At 38.2% G+C, this 26526-nt stretch overlaps 1 protein-coding gene across 2 annotated transcripts in view; it reads left to right on the forward strand.

Annotated features, from left to right (window-relative positions):
• The window catches only part of PDSS2 (decaprenyl diphosphate synthase subunit 2), a 296876-nt gene that overhangs the window by 173454 nt on the left and 96896 nt on the right, over positions 1–26526 (forward strand). For both annotated transcript variants that reach the window (XM_066373544.1, XM_066373545.1), the window contains one exon: positions 2924–3122. In XM_066373544.1, the coding sequence (XP_066229641.1) occupies positions 2924–3122 (199 nt within the window). The remainder of the gene's footprint in view (positions 1–2923; positions 3123–26526) is intronic.

The following is a 26526-nucleotide window of genomic DNA, read 5'->3' on the forward strand; positions in this document are numbered from 1 at the left end:
CTTTTTTTTTTTTTTTAACTATTAACTGCCAGTACAGGTAAATTTTTTTTGAACACTCAAATCTTAGCATTTTAGAACTAAACCCTAAATTTTAGAGCCGAATTCCCTGAATCTTAGAACCAGAGGGACTGTTTCTCCAGCTCTGTGCCTTTCAGTGGTGAGAGGACCTGAACCTGAGAGCTGAAGGGATTTATCTGATGATTTGATGGAATTAGAACTTTTATCTAGATTCCTGATTGGGCTAAACAAATCCCTTGATACAGTTCTGACCAAATGATTTGGAAACAACTTGATTACTTTTCCCAATTACTATGAACAAAAGAGTCTGGTCTGCTCATAATACACTTGCTTCCAGCAAAATTCTCTTCTGTAGCCCTTAGAACTTAAGGATGAAAATTGGTCATATGTATTTATAGTGGGCATATACTAGTGCTGGCAATATTGGTAACTTTCCCCCCCACACACACACTTACTATCCATTAAGTAAATACATATTTTAAATTATCATTGGTCACTGTGACATGGTGACTCTGAGTTCCAGTCTTGTCCTTCATAAACAGAATGTTTTCCATCAAGTATTTAACTTCTCCAGACCTGCTATAATTAAAATCAAGTAGATAATATAAATGAAAGTTATGTGTAAATGGTGGATACTAAACAAATGATGGGTTTTCACTCTCATTAACACCATGTTTTTGTTGTTTCTGGCCATGTAGCATTTAAAGATTGCTCTTTATTTAATGAATGCTATTCTATGATTATAGATGTCTTTATTAAAAGCTAACATTATTTTTATCCTTAGGGTAATTCAAAACACCTACAATTTATTGCTTGCCTGGTTATTACTTTTATAAGCTGTACTGCATGAAAGATTTATCCAATGCTTACTTAACCTTTCTTGAGATTTATACTTGCCCATAATCTCATTGTTCAATTTTTGTGAAATGTAACAATATGGATTTTTATAGTGAATGGGTTTGCAACCTAGAAAACATTTGCAGGGTAGTAATAAAATACATTTTTATTTCTTTTAGTTGCTCTTTTAAAGGATAATGTTAAATGTTAGCTCCTTTTAAAAAAATATTTTCTGTTAACTTCTTAGTAGATTTATAAGCCCCCATCCTTGGTGATGGGGGGGCATGTAATGAGGTTTAAATCTAAACTATGATTTTTTCTTCTTTTGTTTTTCAGATTACATAAATAAGATAATATGTAAAAGTACATAGCCTAATGTCTGGCACAAATTACATTCCCATTTATGTTGGAGTTCTGTAGATACTGGTAAGGATTCTCGGAAATCCTAAGATTATAGAGATGGAAAAGTTATTCTGAGAACAAAGTACACAGAACTGGGAAGGGTAGCCCTACACTGGCCAGCTTCTCTGATTCATGGGCGAGAGTGGGGACTGTTAGAGAGAGAGAAAGTGTCCCGTGCTTATATATAGATCCCAAACTACTCAGTGGAGAGACCTCTATTATAAACTTCATGAAAATCTTTTTGCAAGGGTACTTGACTCAGAGTTGCACCAAACCAGCAGCTGTAGTTCCTAGTCTTTAGCTTTACGATGTTTCTCTCAGCCAAAAACACATTAAGTCATCTCTGAGTTCAAAGCATTCAGCAACAGTGACGAGATACAGCCACCAGAAATGTATACCTTATGTCCATGAGATGTATGGTAATGCTGTATTAGCTAGTGGAGTCACTATGTGGACATTTACAGCAACACAAACTGGAACACAGTGGAACCTGTCCGCTATTCACGAAGTTAACCCAAAGGAATGAAGAGCTCAGTAATCATTCCAGCTGGTATAATAGTGAATTGTTTCAAAACCAGGTCATACTTGATGCCATGTAAAAGTGCTGTGTACCCATTAAAGTATGGCATGACTGGAGAAATAAAATGCATTTGAAACCTTAAAAAAAAAGCAACAAACTTCAAATGCTAAGTGAAAAGTTATATAGAGAAAGACAAATACCATATGATCTCACTTATATGTAGAATCTAAAAACAAAAAACATGAACTCATAGATACAGAGAACAAATTTGTGGTTGTCAGAGAAAGGGGGTAGGAGGTAGGTGAAATGGGTGTAGGTGGTTATAAAATAAATAAGTCATAGTAATAGATAACTACAGCGTGGTTACTATAGTTAATAATACTGCATTGTATATTTAAACATTGCTAAGAGAGTAGGTCTTAAAAGTTCTCATCACAAAAGAAAAATGTCTATGTATGGTGATGGAGGTTAACTAGACTTATTTGGGTGATCATATTACAATGTATATATAAATGTTGAATCAGTATGCTATATACCTGAAACTAATATAAAGTTATATGTCAATTATATCTCAATTAAAAACTTCATTAAAGGCCCTGGCCGGTTGGCTCAGCGGTAGAGTGTCGGCCTAGCGTGCGGAGGACCCGGGTTCGATTCCCGGCCAGGGCACACAGGAGAGGCGCCCATTTGCTTCTCCACCCCTCCGCTGCGCTTTCCTCTCTGTCTCTCTCTTCCCCTCCCGCAGCCGAGGCTCCATTGGAGCAAAAATGGCCCGGGCGCTGGGGATGGCTCTGTGGCCTCTGCCTCAGGCGCTAGAGTGGCTCTGGTCGCAACATGGCGACGCCCAGGAGGGGCAGAGCATCGCCCCCTGGTGGGCAGAGTGTCGCCCTTGGTGGGCGTGCCGGGTGGATCCCAGTCGGGCGCATGCGGGAGTCTGTCTGACTGTCTCTCCCTGTTTCCAGCTTCAGAAAAAATGAAAAAAAAAAACCAAAAAAAACAAACAAACAAAAAAAAACTTCATTAAAAAGAAATAATCTTTAAAAAAAAGACTAATCTATAAGTATTTTATTGTTAAAAACTGAAGTGTGGCGTTAGTGATAAGATAGAATTCTTAACACTCAGACAAGTCTTACTTTTATGTTTTAGTCAAAGAAGTTTGGCAGAGATCACAGAACTTATCCATACTGCTCTCCTTGTACATCGTGGAATAGTAAATTTAAATGAACTGCAGTCTTCTGATGGGCCACTGAAAGACATGCATTTTGGAAATAAAATAGCTATCTTGAGTGGAGACTTTCTTCTAGCAAATGCCTGCAATGGACTAGCTCTGCTACAGAACACCAAGGTAAAACTGGGCAGGGTTTGCTTGTGTATGAATGGTCTTCAGGTGGCTCTTGGTTGACTGCAGAAGCCAGAGAGGTCTGTGCACCCTGGTGCTCCAACTCCCCCATATGTAGATGCCTAGTAAAATTGTGGTGGTGTTGATGATGACAGTGATGATAATTATCATGGCAGTGTGAACAGCAGATAAAAGGGATAAATGCTAGGAAAGAATTTTGAAATTAATTTCTATATTTTTCTGATTACAAATGACATTATTTGTTAATTATGGGATAGGGTTACATATTCAATAGAAGGGAGACATAAATTAATATTAACTATAATCTTATATCCAGAGATTATCACTGTTAGTTACTATTTTGTATTTCTTGTCTTTTTTAAAATTTTATATATTGATTGATTTGAGAGAGAGAGAGAGAGAGAGAGAAACATAGATTTGTTGTTTTACTTATTTATGCATTCATTGGTTGATTCTTGTATGGGCCTTGATAGGGGGTCGAACCCACAACCTGGCGTATTGAGACAATGCTCTAACAACCAATAGAACTACCTGGCCAGGGCTTCTCTGTCCTTTAGTTTGTTTATTTATACAATTCATATATGTGGGTTTTTGATAATGTACATGAAAACTTTCATGTAAAAAGGGGGTTTTTATTTTTAATTTTTTAATTGAATTTATTGGGGTGACACTGATTAACATAATTACACAGGTTGCAGGTCCCCAGCTCTACCACACATCTCTGTACACCAGATCGTGTGTTCACTCTCCAAGTCAGGTCTTCGTCCTCCACTACTGGTCTCCTTCTGTGCCCTCCTTCATCCACCCCTCACCCTCAGCAATCACCACACTGTTGTTCCAGTCCATGAGTTTTTCCTTTCATACAAGTGAAATCATATGGTACTTGACTTTCTCTGACTGGCTTATTTCATTTAGTGTAATGCTCTCCAGGTCCATCCATGCTGGCACAAAAAGTAAGATTTCCTTCTTTTTTATGGTTGAGTAATATTTCATCATGTAAATGAACCACAGCTTTTTTTATCTACTCATCTACTGATGGGCACTTGGGCTATTTCCAGATCATAGCTATTGTAAATAACACTTCAGTGAACATAGGGGTGCATATAGTCTTTCAAATTAGTGTTTTTGGATTCTTATATATTTTCCCAGAAGTGGAATTGCTGGGTAAAAATGCAGTTCTATTTGTAATTTTTTTGATGTAACTCCATATTACTTCCACAGTGGCTGTACCAATCTGCATTCTCACCAACAGTGCATGAGGGTTTCCTAAAATGTTTTTTTTAATTCTGCCTATTTTTTCCTACTTCATGTAATAATGTGGGCATATTCACATTATTAACTTTCATAAACTTTTAAATTGCTGTATAGTATTCACATTATTAACTTTTTCATAAATTTTTAAATTGCTGTATAATATTCAGTTATTTAGTTGTAATATTTATTAATGGGTTCCTCATTTTTAGACATTTAGGTTACTTTTGACTATCATAAATAGATCTTCAATAAACATTACACATCAGTTTTTCTCATTCCAAATTATTTCTTTAAGAATACACCTAGGTGTGTTCACAAGGTTTAAACATTTTTAGTATTCTTAATACATCTTATCAAGCTGCTTTCTAGAAAAATTTAGAGGTATTTCTTATATATCAGTTCAGATTAGGTGTGACTGTAAAGTAACAGTGGCTAAAACAAAATAGGAGGGTCTTTTTTCTCATGTAAAACCATCCAGGAGTAGGTAGTCCATGGCTGGCATGATGATTCTACAACGTGAGGAAGCCAGGCTTCTTCTTACTGCTCGGCCGTCCTTATCTTACTACTTTATGTCCCAAGATAGTTGTCATTGTGTTCTCACTACAGTTAATAGGAAGGAGGAAGAAGAAAGGCAGAGAACGGGCAGATCTTCTTCCCTTAAAGGCCAAGTGAGTGTACATCCTGATTTGCTAAGGTCAGTCTCAGGGCAAGTCTGCTGTCCCAGAATCCCATCTAACTTAGCATTTGTCCTGGAGTCTATTTTTAACAGAGAGTGATTGCTAGTAATTATGTTAGAATAAGCCAGCATGGGTTTTATAGATTTCCACTTTACACTTCTAGCCTCTGCCTCAGTTTTTATCTAATGTAAGCTAATAGTATGTGAAACACATATAAAGCAGATATTTATGTTAAGGTGTTTACGTTAAGTATTAAAGCTGAAAGATAACCAGCAATAACTCATCTTTTTTCCCAACCCTTCTAGACACCTCCACTCAGGGCAATTACTGATAGTGAGCATCTAGGGACAGTTAACTCCTTTGTCTCAGATGGTAGGAGACATGTTTGATGCTCCTTCCTCACTGGCCACTTGGTGTATCATCCAATGTACTGTGGCCTATTCATGGCCTTCAAGAGTCACAAAGCCATCAGGTACCAGTCCAAAAAGTCAATGAGAAACAAAGTTAAAGGTTCGATATTTATGAAATATGTATGGAAAATCCAGTTTGTGTAGAGTGAATAGAGAGTAGACTGAGCATGCTTGCTTATATAATATAAAGTTATGACTTTTTTTTTTGTATTTTTCTGAAGTGAGAAGTGGCTGGGAGGAGGCAGTCAGACAGACTCCCGCACGAGCCTGACTGGGATCCACCCAGCATGTCCACCAGGGGGTGATGCTCGGCCCCTCTGGGGCATTGCTCTGCTGCAATCGGAGCCATTCTAGTGCCTGAGAGGGAGGCCATGGAGCCATCCTCAGCACCCGGGCCATCTTTGCTCCAATGGAACCTTGGCTGCAGTAGGGGAAGAGAGAGACAGAGAGGAAGGAGAGGGGGGAGATGGCAGAAGCAGATGGGCGCTTCTCCTCTGTGCCCTGGTCAGGAATCGAACCCGGGACTTCCACATGCCGGGCAATGCTCTTTCACTGAGCCAACTGACCAGGAACAGTTATGACTATTTTATTGTTTGGCAACTTTGTTTTTATAATAAACCTTTGGCAGCACTAAGCTCAAAAAATAAGAGTATATGTTTTTGTTTTTGTTTTTTAAGTACTGAATTTTTGTTTCTTGAGAGAGTTGATAAAGAATCAACTTGCTCTGGCCAGTTGGCTCAGCGGTAGAGCATCGGCCTGGTGTGTGGAAGTCCTGGGTTCATTCCTGGTCAGGGAACTCAGGACAAGCACCCATCTGCTTCTCCACCCCTCCCCCTTCTCTCTCTCTCTCTCTCTCTCTCTCTCTCTCCCACAGCCATGGCTCAAATGGTTTGAGCAAATTGGCCCCAAGTGTTGAGTATAGCTCCGTGACCTCCTCTCAGGCACTAAAATAGCTTGATTGCCAAGCAATGGAACAGCGGCCCAGATGGGCAGAGCAATTCTATAAATGTGATTTGGAGTATCTTACCTCACAGGAAGAATCTTTTGGTGATACTTCTATTTTAAATACATTATCTATTAATTACACAGGAGTGAAATTAAATTGAGAAGGCCCAGATTTTGTACCATTTAATTTTGGCAAAACATTAAAAGAATCATAAGAGACTATTTATTTGACAGGTATTGTCTTATAAAAATATTTGTCAAAGAAAGTTACTCTTAAGGAAAGCAAAAAGATAGTATCTTAAAAACATTTGAGCAAAAATAATTATACTTTTTTTTCTTCTTCTTCTTTACAGAGACAGAGAGAGTCAGAGAAAGGGATAGACAGGGACAGACAGACAGGAACGGAGAGATGAGAAGCATCAATCATTAGTTTTTCATTGTGCATTGCGACACCATTCAGGGGTCGTCAAACTTTTTATAAAAACCACCCACTTTTCCAGTGCTGGTCAACCTAGTCTCTACCGCCCACTAGTGGGCATTCTAGCTTTCATGATGGGCCAGTCACAGCGCCGTTTGGTTGTTCTGCTACCGCCCACCATGAAAGCTTAAATGCCCACTAGTGGGCGGTAGGGACTAGGTTGACCAGCACTGCAAAAGTGGGCGGTTTTTAGAAAAAGTTTGATGACCTCTGCTTGTTCATTGATTGCTTTATCATATGTGCCTTGACCGTGAGCCTTCAGCAGACCAAGTAACCCCTTGCTGGAGCCAGCGACCTTGGGTCCAAGCTGTGGTGAGCTTTTGCTCAAACCAGATGAACCCGCACTCAAGCTGGCGACCTCGAAGTCTCGAACCTGGGTCCTCGGCATCCCAGTTCGACGCTCTGTCCACTGCGCCACTGCCTGGTCAGGCCAATTATACCTTTTGACATGAAAAAAATTAAAATTGAGAATCTCTTCTACTTACAAATTACATCTGAGCTTACTAATGGAGCATTGACCTGGGACGCAGAGGTCACCAGTTCGAGGCCAAGGCTTGCCTGGTCAAGGCACATACAAGAAGCAACTACGAGTTGATGTTTCCTGCTCTTTCCCCCCTTTCTCCCTCTCTCTCTCTGTCTCTGTCTCTCTTTAAAACCAATAAATAGCCTGACCAGGTGGTGGTGTAGTGCATAGAGCGTCGGACTGGGATGCAGAGAACCCAGGTTCGAGACCCCGAGGTCGCCAGTTTGAGCACAGGCTCATCTGGTTTGAGCAAAAGTTTACCAGCTTGGACCGAAGGTTGCTGGCTTGAGCAAGGGGTTACTTGGTCTGCTGAAGGTCTGCGGTCAAGGCACATATGAGAAAGCAATCAATGAACAACTAAGGTGTTGCAACACACAACAAAAAACTAATGATTGATGCTTCTCATCTCTCTGTTCCTGTCTGTCTGTCCCTGTCTATCCCTCTCTCTGACTCTCTATCTCTGTAAAGAAAAAAGGAAAAAAAGAAAAGAAAAAAAAACCCCAGTAAATAAAATATTAAAAAATATATTAGGATCTATCAATCAGAATCAACTGAAGGTATCAATAATTTCAAATTAATTAATCATAAAATGCAACTGTGAAGAATATTGCTGGCAGTTTTACTTTAAAATACCATATTTTTAAAAATACATTTTTCAGAAAAATGCCAGTTACACAATATTGGATAAAGATATGACTAAGAAATAAATTAAAGTATGCAAACATGTACCAAGAATAATTATTTCACTATTTTTTATATTTAGATCACCAATATGAAGTTCTAGTTTTGTTAATGTAGATAAATGTTTTTATTTATTTTAAATCTTATTTTTGTAAATAGTTTTTGAACAGAACTAGTTAAGTCCACCAATATAATAAAATCAATTATTAGTTAATAAATACATATTTCAAGAAGTACAAAATTTTAATTATTTTACCACATTCTTTTACACTCAAATATCCCAGTTTGGGTGATAAATTATATAATGTCACTACTTTAAAAACATTTCTAAGAAGTTATTTGAGACCCTCTGCTTATATCTTATTGGCCAAAACTTAATGATATGCCCACACCTAGCTCTAGGGAAGACTGAGAAATGTGAACTTTATTGTGGGTAGCCATGTGTCCAACCAAAATTATGGAAGATAACAGAATAGATTATGGGAGACAAGTAGTTTTCTGTCCTACCTTTCCATCACACTTCTGGCAAGCACGTATTTTCCATGGGACAGACCTGCTGTATTTTAGGGAGATGATAGAACAGTACCTCTAATACACAGTTTATGTTTACATGAAATGGAAGCTGAAGTGAAAAATGAATTGCCTTATAAATGGAATAGCAGATCGTCTCTAATCTTCCTCCAGAGACTTACTACCATTTTGACACTTACTTAATTTTTTTCACCCACAAATTGCTCAGTTTTCTGTGTGTTTATAGTCTACTTTGATGGATCTCACTAAACTTTTTCCTTCGTTGAAACTTACATGTTAGTGGACGGTTGAGTGATCCATTGTACCTTGAAGTCACTCACCAACTGCATCGTGTCTTCCCTCTTTACCGTGCCTGCTGTGGTCTGTGATGAACTTTGAGCCCTGGAAAAGGATCAGGCCTCAGAAAGTGCAGATCTGGTGTAGTTTCTGGGTACTTTGAGCTGTGCGTGACTAGCTCTAGCCACAAATACTGGCCACTCATGGATTAGGCCCACATACCTGAGAGGAGAAGATGTTCTGGACAGAGTAACTAGATCCACATGTTAGTAGTTAGCCTCAGCCCTGGCCCCTACCTTAAAGAAACCAAGGCTTACTACCTTTAGATAAATTTTTATCTGATTTTCTCTAATCATCAGTTTTAACTTACTTTATGCTATTCTGACAAAATATGATATAAGGTTAAGATGGTGGTATTAAGTGTTAATATAGTCATGCTATAATGACACAAACAAGTATTCATTTGCTTTAACCATTTCATTTGATGGGAATAATATTTAATATGTTTCTTTTTCTTAGCTTGCTTGTGTCATCACACTTTCAGTTTGGTTAAAGTTCAGAGAAAATGGAGACTTTACTCCCATCAAAATCAAATCAGCTTCACAGCCTGTGAAATCCACTCTTGGTGTTTTGCATTTGGATGCATCACTGTAAATGTTCCAGAATCTAAGACCTCCACCATCTGCTCCATTAGGCACTGGGTTTCAGTAGCACTACTTGATTTACAAAAAAACACAGAACAAAAACAAAACACAAAATTTTAACATATGCAAGCAACAGTTCAGCCCGAAGCTTCTTGAAATAAAAATGGCCAGGCACTTCTTTCCCCTTCAGTGAGCCCTGTATCTTCATGGTCTCTGCACAGGCTTACATTTTTAGATTTGCATTTTATCAACCTTTGTCTAGAGAGGACTTTTTTTCCTTTTTAAACCATGGTATTTTTTTTTAATTTGATAGTTGTATATTGTATATTGGAGCTTTTATTTTGTGCAACTCACCTGTTCATCCAAAACATGGATCTTTTGCACCTTTTTCTCAAAAGAGTCTTTGAAGGCTCTGTAAAGTCAATGTCAAAAGAAGCTTCCCGGGCTCACTTCTTGTGAGAGACCTGAGTACCATGTCCAGAGGTCTGTGACTGATCTTCTATAGTTCCAGGCCTATAGTAGCCCTCTTCTAATCATAATAGATGATTTCCAAATCTTTTGAACAGTATTTTAAACTGTGATGCTAAGCCTTGACCTGTGGTGGTGCTGTGGGTGAAGTGTCGACCTAGAATGCTGAGGTCTCGGGTTCAAAACCCTGCGCTTGCACAGTCGAGGCACAGACGGGAAGCAACTGCGGGTGGATACTTCCCACTCCTCTCCCCCAACCTGTCTCTTCTCTCTGTAAAGTCAATAAATAAAACATTTAAACTGAGGATATTATAAAGGGTAACTACAGTGCTTGAGAGTCAAGAATTTCTTTTTTTTTTTTTTTCTTGCATTTTTCTGAAGCTGGAAACAGGGAGAGACAGTCAGACAGACTCCCGCATGCGCCCGACCGGGATCCACCCAGCACGCCCACCAGGGGGCGATGCTCTGCCCCTCCTGGGGGTCGCCATGTTGCGACCATCCTGGGCATCACCATGTTGCGACCAGAGCCACTCTAGCGCCTGGGGCAGAGGCCACAGAGCCATCCCCAGCGCCCGAGCCATCTTTGCTCCAATGTAGCCTTGGCTGCGGGAGGGGAAGAGAGAGACAGAGAGGAAGGCGCCGCGGAGGGGTGGAGAAGCAAATGGGTGCTTCTCCTATGTGCCCTGGCCGGGAATCGAACCCGGGTCCTCCGCACGCTAGGCCGACGCTCTACCGCTGAGCCAACCGGCCAGGGCAAGAATTTCTTTTATAAAGCAAATCTCCCATATTTCTTTCATTTAAATACTTGGTAATATTCCAATCAGAATTTTTTTTAAGGAAAGTGGATTTATATCTCAGAAGAGGATTCATTTTATTAAATGAGTTCCCAGAAGCTTAAGTTGATTGAGTATAATACTAACCATTAATAGGGTTTTGGGAGGGGAAGGGAGAGAGTGGCAATAAGTATATATTTCTTCGGGGCAGTATTAAGTTTTCTTAGGTTCTCTACATACGGTGAATGTCTCAGTAAGGTTAGATTTTTATTTAATAATGTTTTAGTTTTCTCTTATAAGAAAGAAAAATTATCAGCAATAACAATATAAATAGAAGCCACAGCAGTGAGTGAGCAGGCAGCACTTAACTACAGAATTTCTGTATGACTAGTACATCTTTTTTTTTTCACAGTGACTGTCTGCTTTATTTTGAGCGTGTATGTTTAACTTAGTAATTAAAGTTAGCATATTTGTAGAAACTTTAATTTTTTATGACTTCTACCAATTTTGCATTTTTTTTGTGCTACTGGATTCTTGTCTGACTTTCCATATTATGTGTTTATATCTGTACTTCTCCTGGGACAGATCATTGGATGAAGCGTTCTGCAGTCATATAAAATTCAGAGCTTTTTTTTATCATTGCCAAGGGTAAAATTAGCAAAGTCAATTATTCTCTGTATGGCTTCTCCCTGAAGATAGGAGGGGTCTTCCCGTAATTGCCTTAGGTAACACTTAGATTTTTAAATATCGCTAAGTATAGAAATTGATATATTAATCCTCTGGTAATTGTCTTCTTACTATTATAACTGTAGTCGTATAAGTGTGAATTAACAAGATTTCGAATTCAAGAGTGAGTTTAAAAATTAATGTTTGGGTTTTCATTCATTTTCAATTATGGAACCTAAGGGCAACTTTTTATTTTAGTACTTCACTGTTTAAAGACCCTGAACTGGAAGACCTCAGAATGCCTCTTTTTAAGCCAGAAGTTCCCTGACCATTGAAATAAATGGCTCTAAATTATGTTCATGTAGAATACTACTGAATGCTGAGATGATGGGGTCATGCTAGAATCTAAAATTTTAGTGTTTGAGCATCAAGCTATCAGTGAGACATACTGAATAATTGGGCAGAAATCATGAAACAGAAAAGCACTATAATTTAGAAGTCTGGCTGACCATTACAGCTTTTCCTTGGTTCTTGTGTTTATTTGTAGACTGGATTTATATTTTAGGATTAAGCCACAGTGTAAATGAAACTGTGGATTACTACTTCTCACCTTTAAAAAAATAAAACGAAAAAAATCCTGTTTTATATGACCTACATAGTGATAACCCTCTGTATTTAAATAATTGAATCACAACATTATTTTTTTAATCTTCATAGTCATTTTAATTTAATGAACCTATTGCTGTACCTCAGATGAGAGGCTGTGAGTTAACCTGAATCTTATCATGATGTCACCCCTGGGGGCTGTCTATTAAGCATTAGTGATTTATATTTCAAAAGAACCAGCAGCACAGATGTACTCCTTACATGGCTGATGTATTTCCATATGTTAACTCTGTTTTCCTAAAGGCATAAATATGTTGTTTACAAGGAAGGATTTTGTTTGTATAAATATGTTCAATTTATACATATAAATCACTTCCTTTATATCACCTATATATTTTAATAAAGAACCTGCTATTGGTTATGTTTGTTTTATCTATTCTATTAATTTTATTTAATATTTATGTTGAAAAATGAAACCTAAAATCATCCTATATCATAAAATTTTAAGTTTTTCTCCATAATAGTCATTTAAAATAGGCATCATTGTGACCATGTGTGGTTATAGTCTTGTCAGCACTATTCTACTTGTGAAAATTATTGAATTAATATCTTTTAGCTACCCTAGTTTGACAACCAAGATTAGTGTCTTTTTCTATGTATAAATCCTCTCAAGATTTTCATGACTAGAGTAAATGTGCTTCAGAAGGTAAGTGTTACATATATTGTAACAATAAAGGAAACTATCTCCATATCATTTAAATAGAAAAGTCAAACACTATCATAAAATTACTATTTCAAAATTTCCAAATTTTTCCAGGTTTTTTCTTATCAATTGCTTATATAGCCACATATTAAACTGACACTATATTTTCTGAGCCTGCTTCCTTGATCTGTAAAGTAAAAGTGATAAGCAATTTGTGTCTGAAAAATGGACTGGAAATAAGAAGACAAAGTATTATGTTCTTTTAAAATTTATCTCATTAAAACCTTGAACCTTGCCCTTTTGGCGCCATAAAACAATGGAACAAAGCATCTTTTTGGCATAGGAAGGTCAAATGCCATCATGCAAAATGGATATGGATACTTCTCTGAGTGTCTATGTCAAACATAGATGACAAGGAAAAAGAGCAAGAAAAGCATTTCTTCCATATGCCTGACATTCATAGAAGCCCATTAAGTGAAAAAAAAAAAAAAAGATCTATGTTCAACAAAAATACATCCTCTAAAGAAATCGGTGGAGTTCAACCTCACGCCATGAGAGAGAGAAATATATTGATTATAGCAATTTTATAGTACACTTAGCGACTGCAATTTTTCTAAATCCCTTTTTCTACTTTCCAGAAATAAAATTAATTAAACCAGCTTGTTCCCCCATCATTTTCCTGACATAAGCTCTGTTCCTCCAAAGCCAAGAGTCTATTTTCCATCTTGAGTTATTCAGTACTCTCCTTTTGCCTTTCCGGTGATTTTACTCAAGGAACTTCCTGAGTTAGGACTAGATGGGAGTGCCAGCAGAGGCACAGCTCAGTCCTCTGCACCCTCAGCAGCCTTATTTCCGTATTTCCCCATGTATAAGACACCCTTTTTCAAGAAATTTGGGGTCTAAAAACTGGGTGTGTCTTATACATTGGTTGTAGTTTTTTTCACTTGCATTTCCCGTTTTTTCACACTTGTTTTTGCACTCATTGTTGAAGACAGTGATTCATCATTAGACACAGATGAGGACAAGCTAATGGATGGGAGTTTTGACAGTGATGAGGAGTTGTATGAATTTTCTGATGAATAAAACTTGAATCCAATAACTTTATGTAATTTTTTTTTCAAATTTTGGGCCCCAAAATTAAGGTGCATCTTATACATGGGAGTGTCTTACACATGGGGAAATACGGAAATAAGGCCCATGGTGTGTGTCCAGCTCCCATGACTGTGTGCCCTTTCTACCCACCCTTCTTCCTCCCACAGACTTGGACACAGGGCTCCTTTCTTTGTCTCTTACTGTTCACAACTCAGTTGATTTCAACTCCAGTTTTCCTCCAGTTTTTCCTCCACTCCTTCTTTTACCTGTTGTTTAGAAAAAATCACCATCCACCTTTTGCCTTTCCTTTTCAAGAGGAAACATAAAACAAGGAACTTTGCACAGAGTTTAAAAACATCAGAGTAAAGCTTGGTATAGACTCTTGTGTTCAGAAAAAGGAAAATTCCAATTAGAAATACAATCGGCATAAGATAGAACCAGTTTCACTACCCTGATTCTCATATTAAACCAAATTTACCTGTAACTATCAATATTTAAAGATAATTTTTAAAACATTTCCTATTTAGTTTGTTTTCTTATTTTGTTTAACTGCAGGCATTGCATAATTGTGGTTTTCTATTCTATTTTTAATTATAAATATATGGTACTTCTATTGTAAGGGCCAACCAAGCTTTAGTGGGCTATCCTGGGAACTTAACCACTATTTATAATCTTGTATATTGGAAAAATGGGGTATGAGCTCCAAACAATTGACTTATAGATGAAATTCTAAAATGCATTGCACTTGGAATCTGATGTCTGCTATATTAGATTAATACTGAATTTGAACACCATAAGCTGAAAAGAATTTAAGAGCACCGAAAAGGACCCATATCACTACCTTTCATTAGTAACCATGTGTAACTCAATTCCATTGATATAATTTTGGTTTTAGCATTTCCATAATTTTCTTGAATCCTCAGAGTTGTAAATTCTCAACTAAAAAATTTACTGTAAGGTAGAGTTGGCTTATGAGGCCTTAACCCAGGAGCAAATTTTATTTATTTAACAATAGTGATTGGGGAAGAGTCCTTTTCTGCCAGCTAATGACCTACTGGAGGACTTATGTGCCCAAGGCAAAGCTGAAGGCCATTAGCCCAACAGGTCATTAACTGACAAATGCCTGACCCTGAGGTCATTTCTGATATTGTAAACTATGAAAACATTAAAGTGGGTTTGTTGAAAAGTATAGCTCTGCCCAAGAACTTTCTTTCTAAGCATTTTGAGAAATGTATTAAAATTGTTTGTTATTGTTTATGTGCGTATTAATTGTCTTTGTTTGGGGCCATTTTTGCTGTGCATAATAAGTTAATCAGATGTCAGTAAACATCAAAACTATGTCCAATTTTTAGCTTTTAAAGAACAGTTCCGGTCAGAGAAGTGGTGGTGGGAGAGATTCTTTCAATCTCTCCCCTTGAAATTTCAACAAATTTAACAACTAAACACAGAGAAAAAAAACTTTAGGAGCACCTGAATTTTACACACACCAGACAAAGGTGTGATTGGGTGAAAAAGTGGCTGAATATATATGAGGGTGGATGGGGCATTTCGCTTTTAGCGCTGATCTGAGGTAGGGGCACTTTGGAGCCAGGTGAAGTGGGGAAACTGAACTAATAGGGATGGAGCTGAGTTAGGGTGGGCGCCCAAACAAAAGAAAGAACACACCAGCTCTGCCTGAGATCACCAACACTGGGTGCGCACACAGGTCATGGGATCCACCTAAAATTACCAGCACAGGGTGCCTGCATGGGCCAGTGCCAGCATCTTTGTGTATTCCCAGCAGCGCTAGCGATCCCACCTACTGTCACCTGCATGGGGAGCGAGTGGGTGTGCACCTGGGCCGAGGAGCTTAGCCCAAGATTAACAAAGTTGGGCACCTGTGTGAGCACCAGTATCTTTGGACACTCCCAGCTCCATGATCCCCAGCACAGGGTGTGCACAGGGGTGCTTGGCTCCACCTAGCATCACCAGCATGGGGAGTCAGTGGGACCGCTGACTGAGGAGCTTTGCCCGAGATTAACAACACTGGGCACCTATTTGAGCACCAGCATTTTTGGGCACTCCTAGCTCCACGATCCCCAGCACTGGACACCTACAGGGGCACCAGCATCTTTGGGCATTCCCGGCTCCACGATCTCCAGCGCCCAGCGCACACACAGAGGTCAAGACCCTCGACCTGAGAATGCCCGGGCTGGGCGCCTGAACAGCAGCTGCAGCCTTCTGTGTGCAGTCATGGGAGCTGGACACACACCATGGGCTACCAAGCAGCACAAGCGGGAAAAGCCCATAGAGATAAAAACCACCGCACATTGAGGCATGCCAGATAAGCCCGCCAGCCCATAGAATTTTGTCTGTGTGTAACAAAAAGGAACTTGGCCCTTGTTCTGTGCCCTGCCCTGCCTGCTTGTGCTGGCAGCTCTGGTTCCCACTGCCCTCCCCAGAACTGTGCTTTGAGCGGCACTGGAGGGGGGACCTGGCTGTGCATAGGTTCCCTTGCTGCGAGTACAATAGCTGAGGTGGACCCCACAGTTAAGTCTCCAGGCTGGTAGTGCTAATGGGAGGGATGTGCGGAGAGTCGCCTGGAAAACTGGGACTCCCATTACTAGAGCCAGATAATTGCAAAGCCCTAACAAGCCCTGCCTGCCAATGGGACTGAAACCCAGCCTACGTCATTGCCACAGCGACACATCAGCAGACCTCTGCCCAAGAGGTGCACAGAGGCAAAACTTGTAGTACAGCACCACCTGCCAAAAAAAAAGGAAGAAGCTACCTCTCAAAACCAGAAAAAAAATTATTTTTTAAATGGTTTTTGTCATTTTTACTTCTTTTCTTTTTCTTTTTTCTTTTTTTATTATTTTCCTTTGAACTGTATTATCCACAGTTGTTGCACTTTTCATCCTTGTTTTTTGTGAGGGTTTCATTTCAGAAACCTTTACTTCTGTTTTTTATCTTTCTTTTTCTTTCTCTTTGTTTTATATATTTTTTGGTCCTTTCTTTCTCTTTATTCTCCCTTCTCATTTTTTCTCCTTTATCTTTTTTTTTGTTTTGCTCTCATCTGATAATCATTTATCATCAAATTATTATATTTTGGACCCATATTTTTCTTTATGACATTTTGCTTATTTTTTACTTCATTTCTTCTCTATTTTGTCATCTCTCCTCAGTTCCTGCTCCTTGTTTTTGTAGTTTTTTTCCACTTATCATTATAAAATTTTCATTTTTTCACTGTATTTTTTTAACTTTTATTTTAGTTCCTTAATTATCTTCTATTAGTGTTATTAACAATACCACTCTCAAATGCCGTTAAGGAAAAAGAAATAAAATATCATGGATACAAAAGACAGAGACATAACTCAGATAGATGATGAAAAATTTCTAGGAAAAAATTTCAATTACGTAGAAACCTTGGAGTTAAATAACAGGGAATTCAAAATTGAAGTCCTAAAAATACTCAATGAAATACAAGAAAGCTCTAAAAGGCAATTTAGTGACCTCAAAAAACAATTTAATGACAAAAAAGAATACTTCATCAAGGAAATTGAAACTATAAAAAGGAACCAAACAGAGAAGAAAAACTCAATACATGAACTGAAAAATGAGGTGACAAGCTTAGCTAATGAAACAGGCCAGATAGAAGAGAGAATTCAACATAGAAGACAGGCAACTAGAGATACTACGGAGAGAAGAAGAGAGAGACTCATGAATTTTTTTAAAAAATGAGAAAGCCCTATAAGAATTGTCTGACTCCATCAGAAAGAGCAATATAAGAATAATGGATATATCAGAAGGAGAAGAGAGAGAAAAAGGAATGGAGAACATATTCAAACAAATAATCGATGAGAATTTTTCAAGCCTGTGGAAAGAATTAGAGCCTCAAATCCAAGAAGCAAATAGAACACAGTTACCTTAACCCAAACAGACCTACTCCAAGGCACATTGTAATGAAAGTTTCACAAATCAATGACAAAGAAAAAAATCCTCAAGGCAGCCAGGGAAGAGAAGACTACAACATATAAAGGAAGGCCCATTAGGTTATCATCAGATTTCTCAGCAGAAACTCTGCAAGCCACAAGAGAGCAGACCCCAATATTTAAAGTACTGAGAGAGAGGAACTTCCAGCCAAGAATACTATATCCATCAAAGCTGTCCTTCAAATATGAAGGGGAAATAAAAACATTCACAGATACAGAGAAGATGAGAGATTTTATCACCAGAAAACCCCCACTTCAGGAAATACTAAAGGGGGTTATCCGAAATGATACAAAGAACAAAACAAAACAAAATCACAAGTAAAAACTCCAACACGAGCACAATAAAAACAAGAATAATCTGTAACAACAAAAAAAGGGGGGAGAAAACAAAAATTAGCAGTAACAAAGGAGGATGGAGTGCAGAAACACTCATGAGATATTGGACTATAATGAGTATGATATACTTTTAATTACCTAATGGTAACCACCCTTGAAAATACCACTACTGAAATACATGGCTTAAAAAAAAAAAGAAGAAACAGAGGAAAGAAGTATGAAATACAACCAAATAAAAACAAATGACAGAAAAACAAAAGAGAAGAACCAAACAAGAAATACAGCGATTAGAAAGCATTATATAAAATGGCAATAGAAAACCCTCAAGTGTCAATAATTACATTAAATGTAAATGGATTTAACTCACCAATAAAAAGACACAGAGTAACGGAATGGATCAAAAAGGAAAATCCAACTGTATACTGCCTTCAAGAAACATATCTAAGCTACAAGAATAAAAATAGACTCAAAGTGAAAAGCTGGAAAGCAATTCTCCAAGCAAATAATATCCAAAGAAAAGCAGGTGTATTCGTACTCATATCTAACAATGCTGACTATAAGACACAAAGGTAATCAGAGACAAAGATGGTCATTTTATAATGATAAAAGGGACATTGAATCAAGAAGATATAACACTTCTCTTTTTTTGTATTTTTCTGAAGCTGGAAACGGGGAGAGACAGTCACACAGACTCCCGCATGCGCCTGACCGGGATCCACCCGGCACGCCCACCAGGAGCGACGCTCTGCCCACCAGGGGGCGATGCTCTGCCCCTCCAGGGCGTCGCTCTGCCGAGACCAGAGCCACTCTAGCGCCTGGGGCAGAGGCCAAGGAGCCATCCCCAGCGCCCGGGCCATCTTTGCTCCAATGGAGCCTTGGCTGCGGGAGGGAAAGAGAGAGACAGAGAGGAAGGGGGGGTGGTGGAGAAGCAAATGGGTGCTTCTCCTATGTGCCCTGGCCGGGAATCAAACCCGGGTCCCCCGCACGCCAGGCTGACGCTCTACCGCTGAGCCAACCGGCCAGGGCCTATAACACTTCTTAATATATATGTACCAAAACAAGGAGCACCAAAGTATATTAGACATCTACTAACTGGTCTGAAAATAAAAACCAACAAAAATACAAACGTATTTGGAGACCTCAATACACCACTGATGGCTCTAAGTTGTTTATCCAAACAGAAAACTAACAAAGAAATATTGGCCTTAAAGAAACACTAGAACAATTGGATATGATAGACATCTACAGGACATGTTATCCCAAAACATCAGAGTATACATTTTTCTCCAGTGTACATGGTACATTCTCAAGAATTGACCATATGTTGGGACACAAAGCTAACATCAACAAATTCAGAAAGATTGAAATTATACCAAGCATCTTCTCTGACCATAAAACTTTGAAGCCAGAATTCAACTTCAAAAAAGAAGTAAACAAACCCACAAAAATGTGGAAATTAAACAATATACTTCTAAAAAGACTGGGTCAAAGAAGAAATAAAAGCAGAGATCAAAAGATATATAGAGCCTGACCAGGCGGTGGCACAATGGATAGAGCGTCGGACTAGGATGCGGAGGACCCAGGTTTGAGACCCTGAGGTCACCAGCTTGAGCATGGGCTCGTCTGGTTTGAGCAAAGCTCACCAGCTTGGACCCAAGGTCGCTGGCTTGAGCAAGGGGTTACTCAGTCTGCTGAAGGCCCGTGGTCAAGGCATTTATGAGAAAGCCATCAATGAACAACTAAAGTACCACAACGAAAAACTGATGATTGATGCTGCTCATCTCTCTTCATTCCTGTCTGTTCCTATCTATCCCTCTCTCTGACTCTCTCTCTGTAAATAAAAATAAAAAAATACACACACACAGAAAAATGAAAATGACAACACGACAGATCAGAATCTCTGGGATGCAGCAAAAGCAGTAATAAGATGGAAGTTCATATCATTACGGGCTTATATGACCAAACAAGAGAGAGCCCAAGTAAACAACTTAACATCACATCTTAAGGAACTAGAAAAAGAAGAACAAAAGCAACCCAAAACCAGCAGAAGAAAGGAAATAATAAAAATTAGAGCAGAAATAAATGAAATAGAGAACAGAAAAACTATAGAAAGAATTGATAAAACAAGGAGCCGGTTCTTTGAAAAGATCAACAAAATTGATAAACCCTCGGCAAGACTCACTAAGAAAAGAAGAGAAAGGACTCATATAAACAAAATCCAAAATGAAAGAGGAGAAATTACCACAGATATCATACATATACAAAGGATTATTGTAGAATACTATGAAAAACTATATGCCACCAAATTTAACAATCTAGAAGAAATGGATAAATTCCTAGAACAATAATATAATCTTCCTAGACTGAATCATGAAGAAGTAGAAAGCCTTAACAGACCCATAAGCAGGGAGGAAATAAAAACAACTATCAAAAACCTCCCCAAAAAAGAAGTTCAGGGCCAGATGGCTATACTAGTGAATTATATCAAGCATTCAAAAAAGATTTGGTTCCTATCCTACTAAAAGTCTTCCAAAATATTGAAGAAGCAACACTTCCAAACACATTTTATGAGGGCAACATAACCCTCATACCAAAACCTGGTGACAACAACACAAAAAAAGAAAACTACAGGCCAATATCTCTAATAAATACAGATGCAAAAATTCTAAACAAAATACTAGCAAACCTAATACAACAACACATTAAAAAAATAATTCACCATGACCAAGTGGGATTCATCCCAGAATCACAAGGATGGTTCAACATATGTAAAACAACTAACGTAAAACACCATATCAACGAAACAAAGAACAAAAATCACATGATCCTATCAATAGATGCAGAAAAGGCATTCAATAAAATATAACATTTTATGTTTAAAATGCTCAAAGAAAAGGGTATAGAAGGAAAATATCTCAACTTAATAAAGGCCATTTATGACAAACCATCAGATAACATCATATTAAATGGCAAAAAACTGAAAACTTGTCCTCTAAAATGAGGAACAAGTCAAGGTTGCGCACTCTCTCCACTCTTATTCAACATAGTGCTGGAAGTTCTAGCCAGAGCAATCAGACAAGAGAAAGAAATAAAAGGCATTCGTGTTGGGAAAGAAGAAGTAAAGGTTTCACTTTTTGCAGATGATATGATCCTGTATATAGAAAACCCCAAAGACTCCACAGAAAGACTATTAGAACAATAAACCAATACAGAAGGTTGCAGGATACAAAATTAACATACAGAAGTCAATTGCTTTCTAATATGCCAAAAATGAAACTTCAGAAAATGAACTAAAAAAATTAATCCCTTTTACAGTTGCAACAAAAAAAACAAAATACCTAGGAATAAACAAAATAAAGAATGTAAAGGACCTATATAATGAAAACTAGAAAGCATTGTTAAAGGAAATCGAAAAAGACACAATGAAATGGAAAAATATTTCTTGTTCTTGGATAGGAAGAATAAATATAGTTAAAGTGATCATATTACCCAAAGCAATATACAAATTTAATGCAATTCCAAAAAAAATTCCAATGTCATTTTTAAAAAGAAATGGAACAAAAAAATAATCATTTTATATTGAACCATAAAAATCCCTGAATGGCCAAAGTAATCCTAAGGGAAAAAAATGAAGCTGGGGGTATTATAATACCTGACTTCAAATTATACTACAGAGCCACAATGATCAAAACAGCATGATACTGGCAGAAAAATAGACACTCAGACCAATGGAACAGAATAGAGAGCCCAGAAATAAAACTACATGTATATGGTCAAATTGTCTTTGATAAAGGAGCCAAAAACACACAATGGAGAAAAGAAATCTTCTGTAGTAAATGGTGCTGGGAAAATTGGAAAGCCACGTGCAAAAGAATGAAACTTGACTATGGTTTGTCTCCTTGTACAAAAATTAATTCTAAGTCAATCAAAGACCTAAATATAAAATCTAAAACAATAAAATACATAGAAGAAAACATAGGTACTAATCTCATGGACCTTGGCCATAGGGAACATTTTATGAACTTGACTTCAAAGGCAAGGGAAATAAAGGCAAAGATAAATGAATGGGACTACATCAGACTAAGAAGCTTTTGCACAGCAAAAGAAACTGACAAGAAAACAAACAGACCAGATGATTTTTTCAAACAACAGCTTAGATAAGGGGCTAATATCCAAAATATATAAAGAACTCACAAAACTCAACAAACAAGCAAATAATCCAATAAAAAAATGGGAAGAGGACATGAACAGACAGACACTTCTCCCAAGAAGAAATACAAAGGACCAATAGATATATGAAAAGATGCTCATCTTCACTAGCTATTAGAGAAATGCAAATCAAAACTACAATGAGGGCCCTGGCCAGTTGGCTCAGTGGTAGAGCGTCGGCCTAGCGTGCGGGGGACCCGGGTTCAATTCCCGGCCAGGGCACATAGGAGAAGCGCCCATTTGCTTCTCCACCCCCCCCCCTCCTTCCACTCTGTCTCTCTCTTCCCCTCCCGCAGCCAAGGCTCCCTCCATTGGAGCAAAGATGGCCCGGGGGCTGGGGATGGCTCCTTGGCCTCTGCCCCAGGCGCTAGAGTGGCTCTGGTCTCGGCAGAGCGACGCCCCGGAGGGGCAGAGCATCGCCCCCTGGTGGGCAGAGCGTCGCCCCCTGGTGGGCGTGCCGGGTGGATCCCGGTCGGGCGCATGCGAGAGTCTGTCTCTCCCCGTTTCCAGCTTCAGAAAAATACAAAAAAAAAAAAAAACAAACTACAATGAGATACCACCTCATACCTGTTAGATTAGCTATTATCAACAAGACAGGTAATAATAAGTGTTGGAGAGGCTGTGGATAAAAAGGAACCCTCATTCACTGTTGGTGGGAATGTAAAGTAGTACAACCATTATGGAAGAAAGTATGGTGGTTCCTCAAAAAATTAAGAATAGAACTACCATATGACCTAACAATACCTCTGCTGGGTATATACTCCCCCAAACTCAAAATGATTGGTACATAGACACATGCAAACCCATGTTCTTCGCAGCATTGTTCACGGTGGCCAAGACATGGAAACAACCACAAAGCCCTTCAATAGACTAGATAAAGAAGATGTGGTACATATATACTATGGAAAACTACTCAGCCATAAGAAATGATGACATAGGATCATTTACGACAACATAGATGGACCTGGATAACATTATACTAAGTGAAATAAATGAATCAGAAAAAACTAAGAACTATATGATTCCATACATTGGTGGGACATAAAATTGAAACTCATGGACATAGATAAGAGTGCATTGGTTACCAGGGGGAGGGGAAGGGAGGAGAGAGGGGGTGGTGGGAGGGGAGGGGCATAAAGAAAAACAAATGAAGGGTGACAGAGGAAGATTTGACCTTGGGTGATGGTATACAACATAATGGAATGTCAAAATGATCTGGAGATGTTTTCTCTAAATCTATGTGCTCTAGTTGACCAATGTCACCCCATTAAAATTAATTGTCTAAATAAAACTATTAAAAAAATAAAGAACAGTTCCCTCTTTAGAATATCAAATTAACTATTTCCTTACTAAGCAGCACTTTTGTGGCTCACTTATGTTTTCACAGTGTGTTGAGCTGTGCAGGCGCTTACTAGTTCATCCTCCTCAGAGGTGATACCCAGAGCTGCTGAGAGAAGTGAAAAGAGCCCTTAGGTAGAAATCTGGGGCTTTTTTCTTATCTCTGGCTTTTTTAAAAATTATTCATTTAACATTGGATAGCTCATTTTACCTCTCAGAATTCCAGGTTCATATCTTTTCTTCCAGATTATCCAATGTTTTGAATATCCCACTTGACAAATGAAATTAGAAACCTCATAATGTAGAATATTTAATATTTATTAAAGTTACTGCTGAACATTTAAACATAGTTTTAACAAATTTTTGGAGTGCTTACTATGTAGTAGGCACTGCTGTGAGTGCTTTATGCATATAACCCCATTTCATCCCTTCTGAGGTACAGGAAAAGGTTGAGTAATTTCTTCGCAGTACCTCTGCTACTAAATCCAGGCAGTTTAGCTCCAAAATCCTTACACTTAAGTAGAAAACTAACAAGCCAACAGAAAACTTGATAACTTCTTGCCAGCAATCCTGGCATTTGTGCCTTAAACAACTAATAGTTTTAAATATTGGAATAAATATTTCAATACAAACATCAACAGGGACTTAGGAAACATTTTAGAGAAATAACTTTATATTAGGTAAAGGTAACCGATTTTTTTAGTTTTCTCATCTGTAAAATAAAAACAGCATTATCTTCATCTTCTATATTCTTTTTTTTTTTTTTTTTTGTATTTTTCTGAAGCTGGAAATGGGGAGAGACAGTCAGACTCTCGCATGCGCCCTACCGGGATCCACCCGGCACGCCCACCAGGGGGAGACGCTCTGCCCACCAAGGGGCGACGCTCTGCCGCGACCAGAGCCACTCTAGCGCCTAGGGCAGAGGCCAAGGAGCCATCCCCAGCACCCGGGCCATCTTTGCTCCAATGGAGCCTCTGCTGGGCTGCGGGAGGGGAAGAGAGAGACAGAGAGGAAGGAGAGGGGGAGGGGTGGAGAAGCAGATGGGCGCTTCTCCTGTGTGCCCTGGCTGGGAATCGAACCCAGGACTTCTGTACGCCAGGCCGACGCTCTACCACTGAGCCAACCGGCCAGGGCCATCTTCTATATTCTTGCTCCAATATTTTGTAATTCTGAGTGTTGGAGGAAAGTGTTTAAACTCACAACATATAGCCAGATCCTGAAAACACCATGAAATATGGAGGTATAAAAAAGAATCAAGAAAAAAGTATTTATAAAATCAGAGATATAACAGAGAATCTAAAATCTTTTATAAATCCAGAGGTCTACAGATTTAGATGCATAATTTAGTAATCTAAAGCAATACCCTAAATTAATAAACTCACCTTTATGGCAGATCTGTGATGAGGAATTTATACAGCTTCATTTATTCAAGACTTTAAAAGCTACAAGGTGATATGCAAATTTAAGTTTCTGGAAATAGTGATAAAACAAAGTGATAAATGTGCACGTTTGTCTTGCAGTAGTTATGATTGCTATAATTTACATATTAGAAGAATATTGGTAATTCAACAAAAATTTTTGTGTGCATTGTGCTAAGTAAGCATTGGAGGTTCCAATTTAAAATGCTAATTGCACATATTTATAAATTGGAGACTTTCTAACCCAAGGGTATCCAATATTTGATTCCAGGGGACATTGTAACCAGTCTTGCATTTCTACTCTCTGATTTTTTTGAAGAAGGGAAAACAGGGATTACCTGAATTTTTAGAATATAGTGCCAGCAGGGCCAAGTCATTTTTAGAATTCCATTCAATCACACATTTTAGAGAACTGTGGAGGTATTTGGAAGAAATACAATTACAGTTTTAGACGAGGTGTGTGGATTTTAATACAAATGATTCGTATTTTTATTTATGTAGCTGCTTTTGAAGTACAAACGTTGGGATATCTCTAAATTGGAAACATCTGCCTTTTAGTGCAGCCCAATTTAAAGGACACTGGTTGAGCTGAAAAGCGACTTGTGTTACCCAAAGAACATGGTATCCTTGGAATTTTCAAGACATAAGTGTGAATCCCAGAAAACTTCTGAAATTTTTAACTCTTTACATATCAAAGCTAAGGTCAACATCAGTGATGTAAAGCAACAAAATTGATACACACCTAGCAGAATAAACCCCATAGTACCCTAGAATGATTGTTTTATTCTGCCTCTATTTATATCCAGTTAATTTACATATTTTTATATAAAAGTATATATAAAGAAAGTAACACCTTTACAAACACATTTCAGATTAACATGCTTAAACTGCATATCAAAAATTTTGGGACTTTGCCTGACCTGTGGTGGTACAGTGGATAAAGCATTGACCGGAATGAATGCTAAGGTTGCTGGTTCAAAACCCTGGGCTTACCTGGTTAAGGCATATACAAGAAGCAACTACTATACGTTGATGCTTCCCACTCCTCCACCCACCCACTTTTCTTTCTCCTCTCTCTGAAATCAATAAACAAAATACTTAAAAAACAAAAAAAGATGGCTAACCAAGATATGAGCTGTGCATAATATATACCAGCATGATGTAAGACAATGTTTCAAACCACAGATCAAATCCCGTTTTGGGGGGGTGATGAAATCAATTTAGCAAATCACTATCAATACTTTTTTTAAATGGAATATAATAGAAAATAGAGGGATAATAAAACCTCTTAATGAAAATTTTAATTCAATTTTATATGTATGCATGTACTTTGTCATGATATAAAATACAGTTTTTACAGTGGGTTGCAATTTTAAAATTTGGAAGTCGA

This window comes from Saccopteryx leptura, chromosome 3 (genome assembly GCF_036850995.1).
Source record: "Saccopteryx leptura isolate mSacLep1 chromosome 3, mSacLep1_pri_phased_curated, whole genome shotgun sequence".
In the NCBI taxonomy this organism is placed as follows: Eukaryota; Metazoa; Chordata; class Mammalia; order Chiroptera; family Emballonuridae; genus Saccopteryx; species Saccopteryx leptura.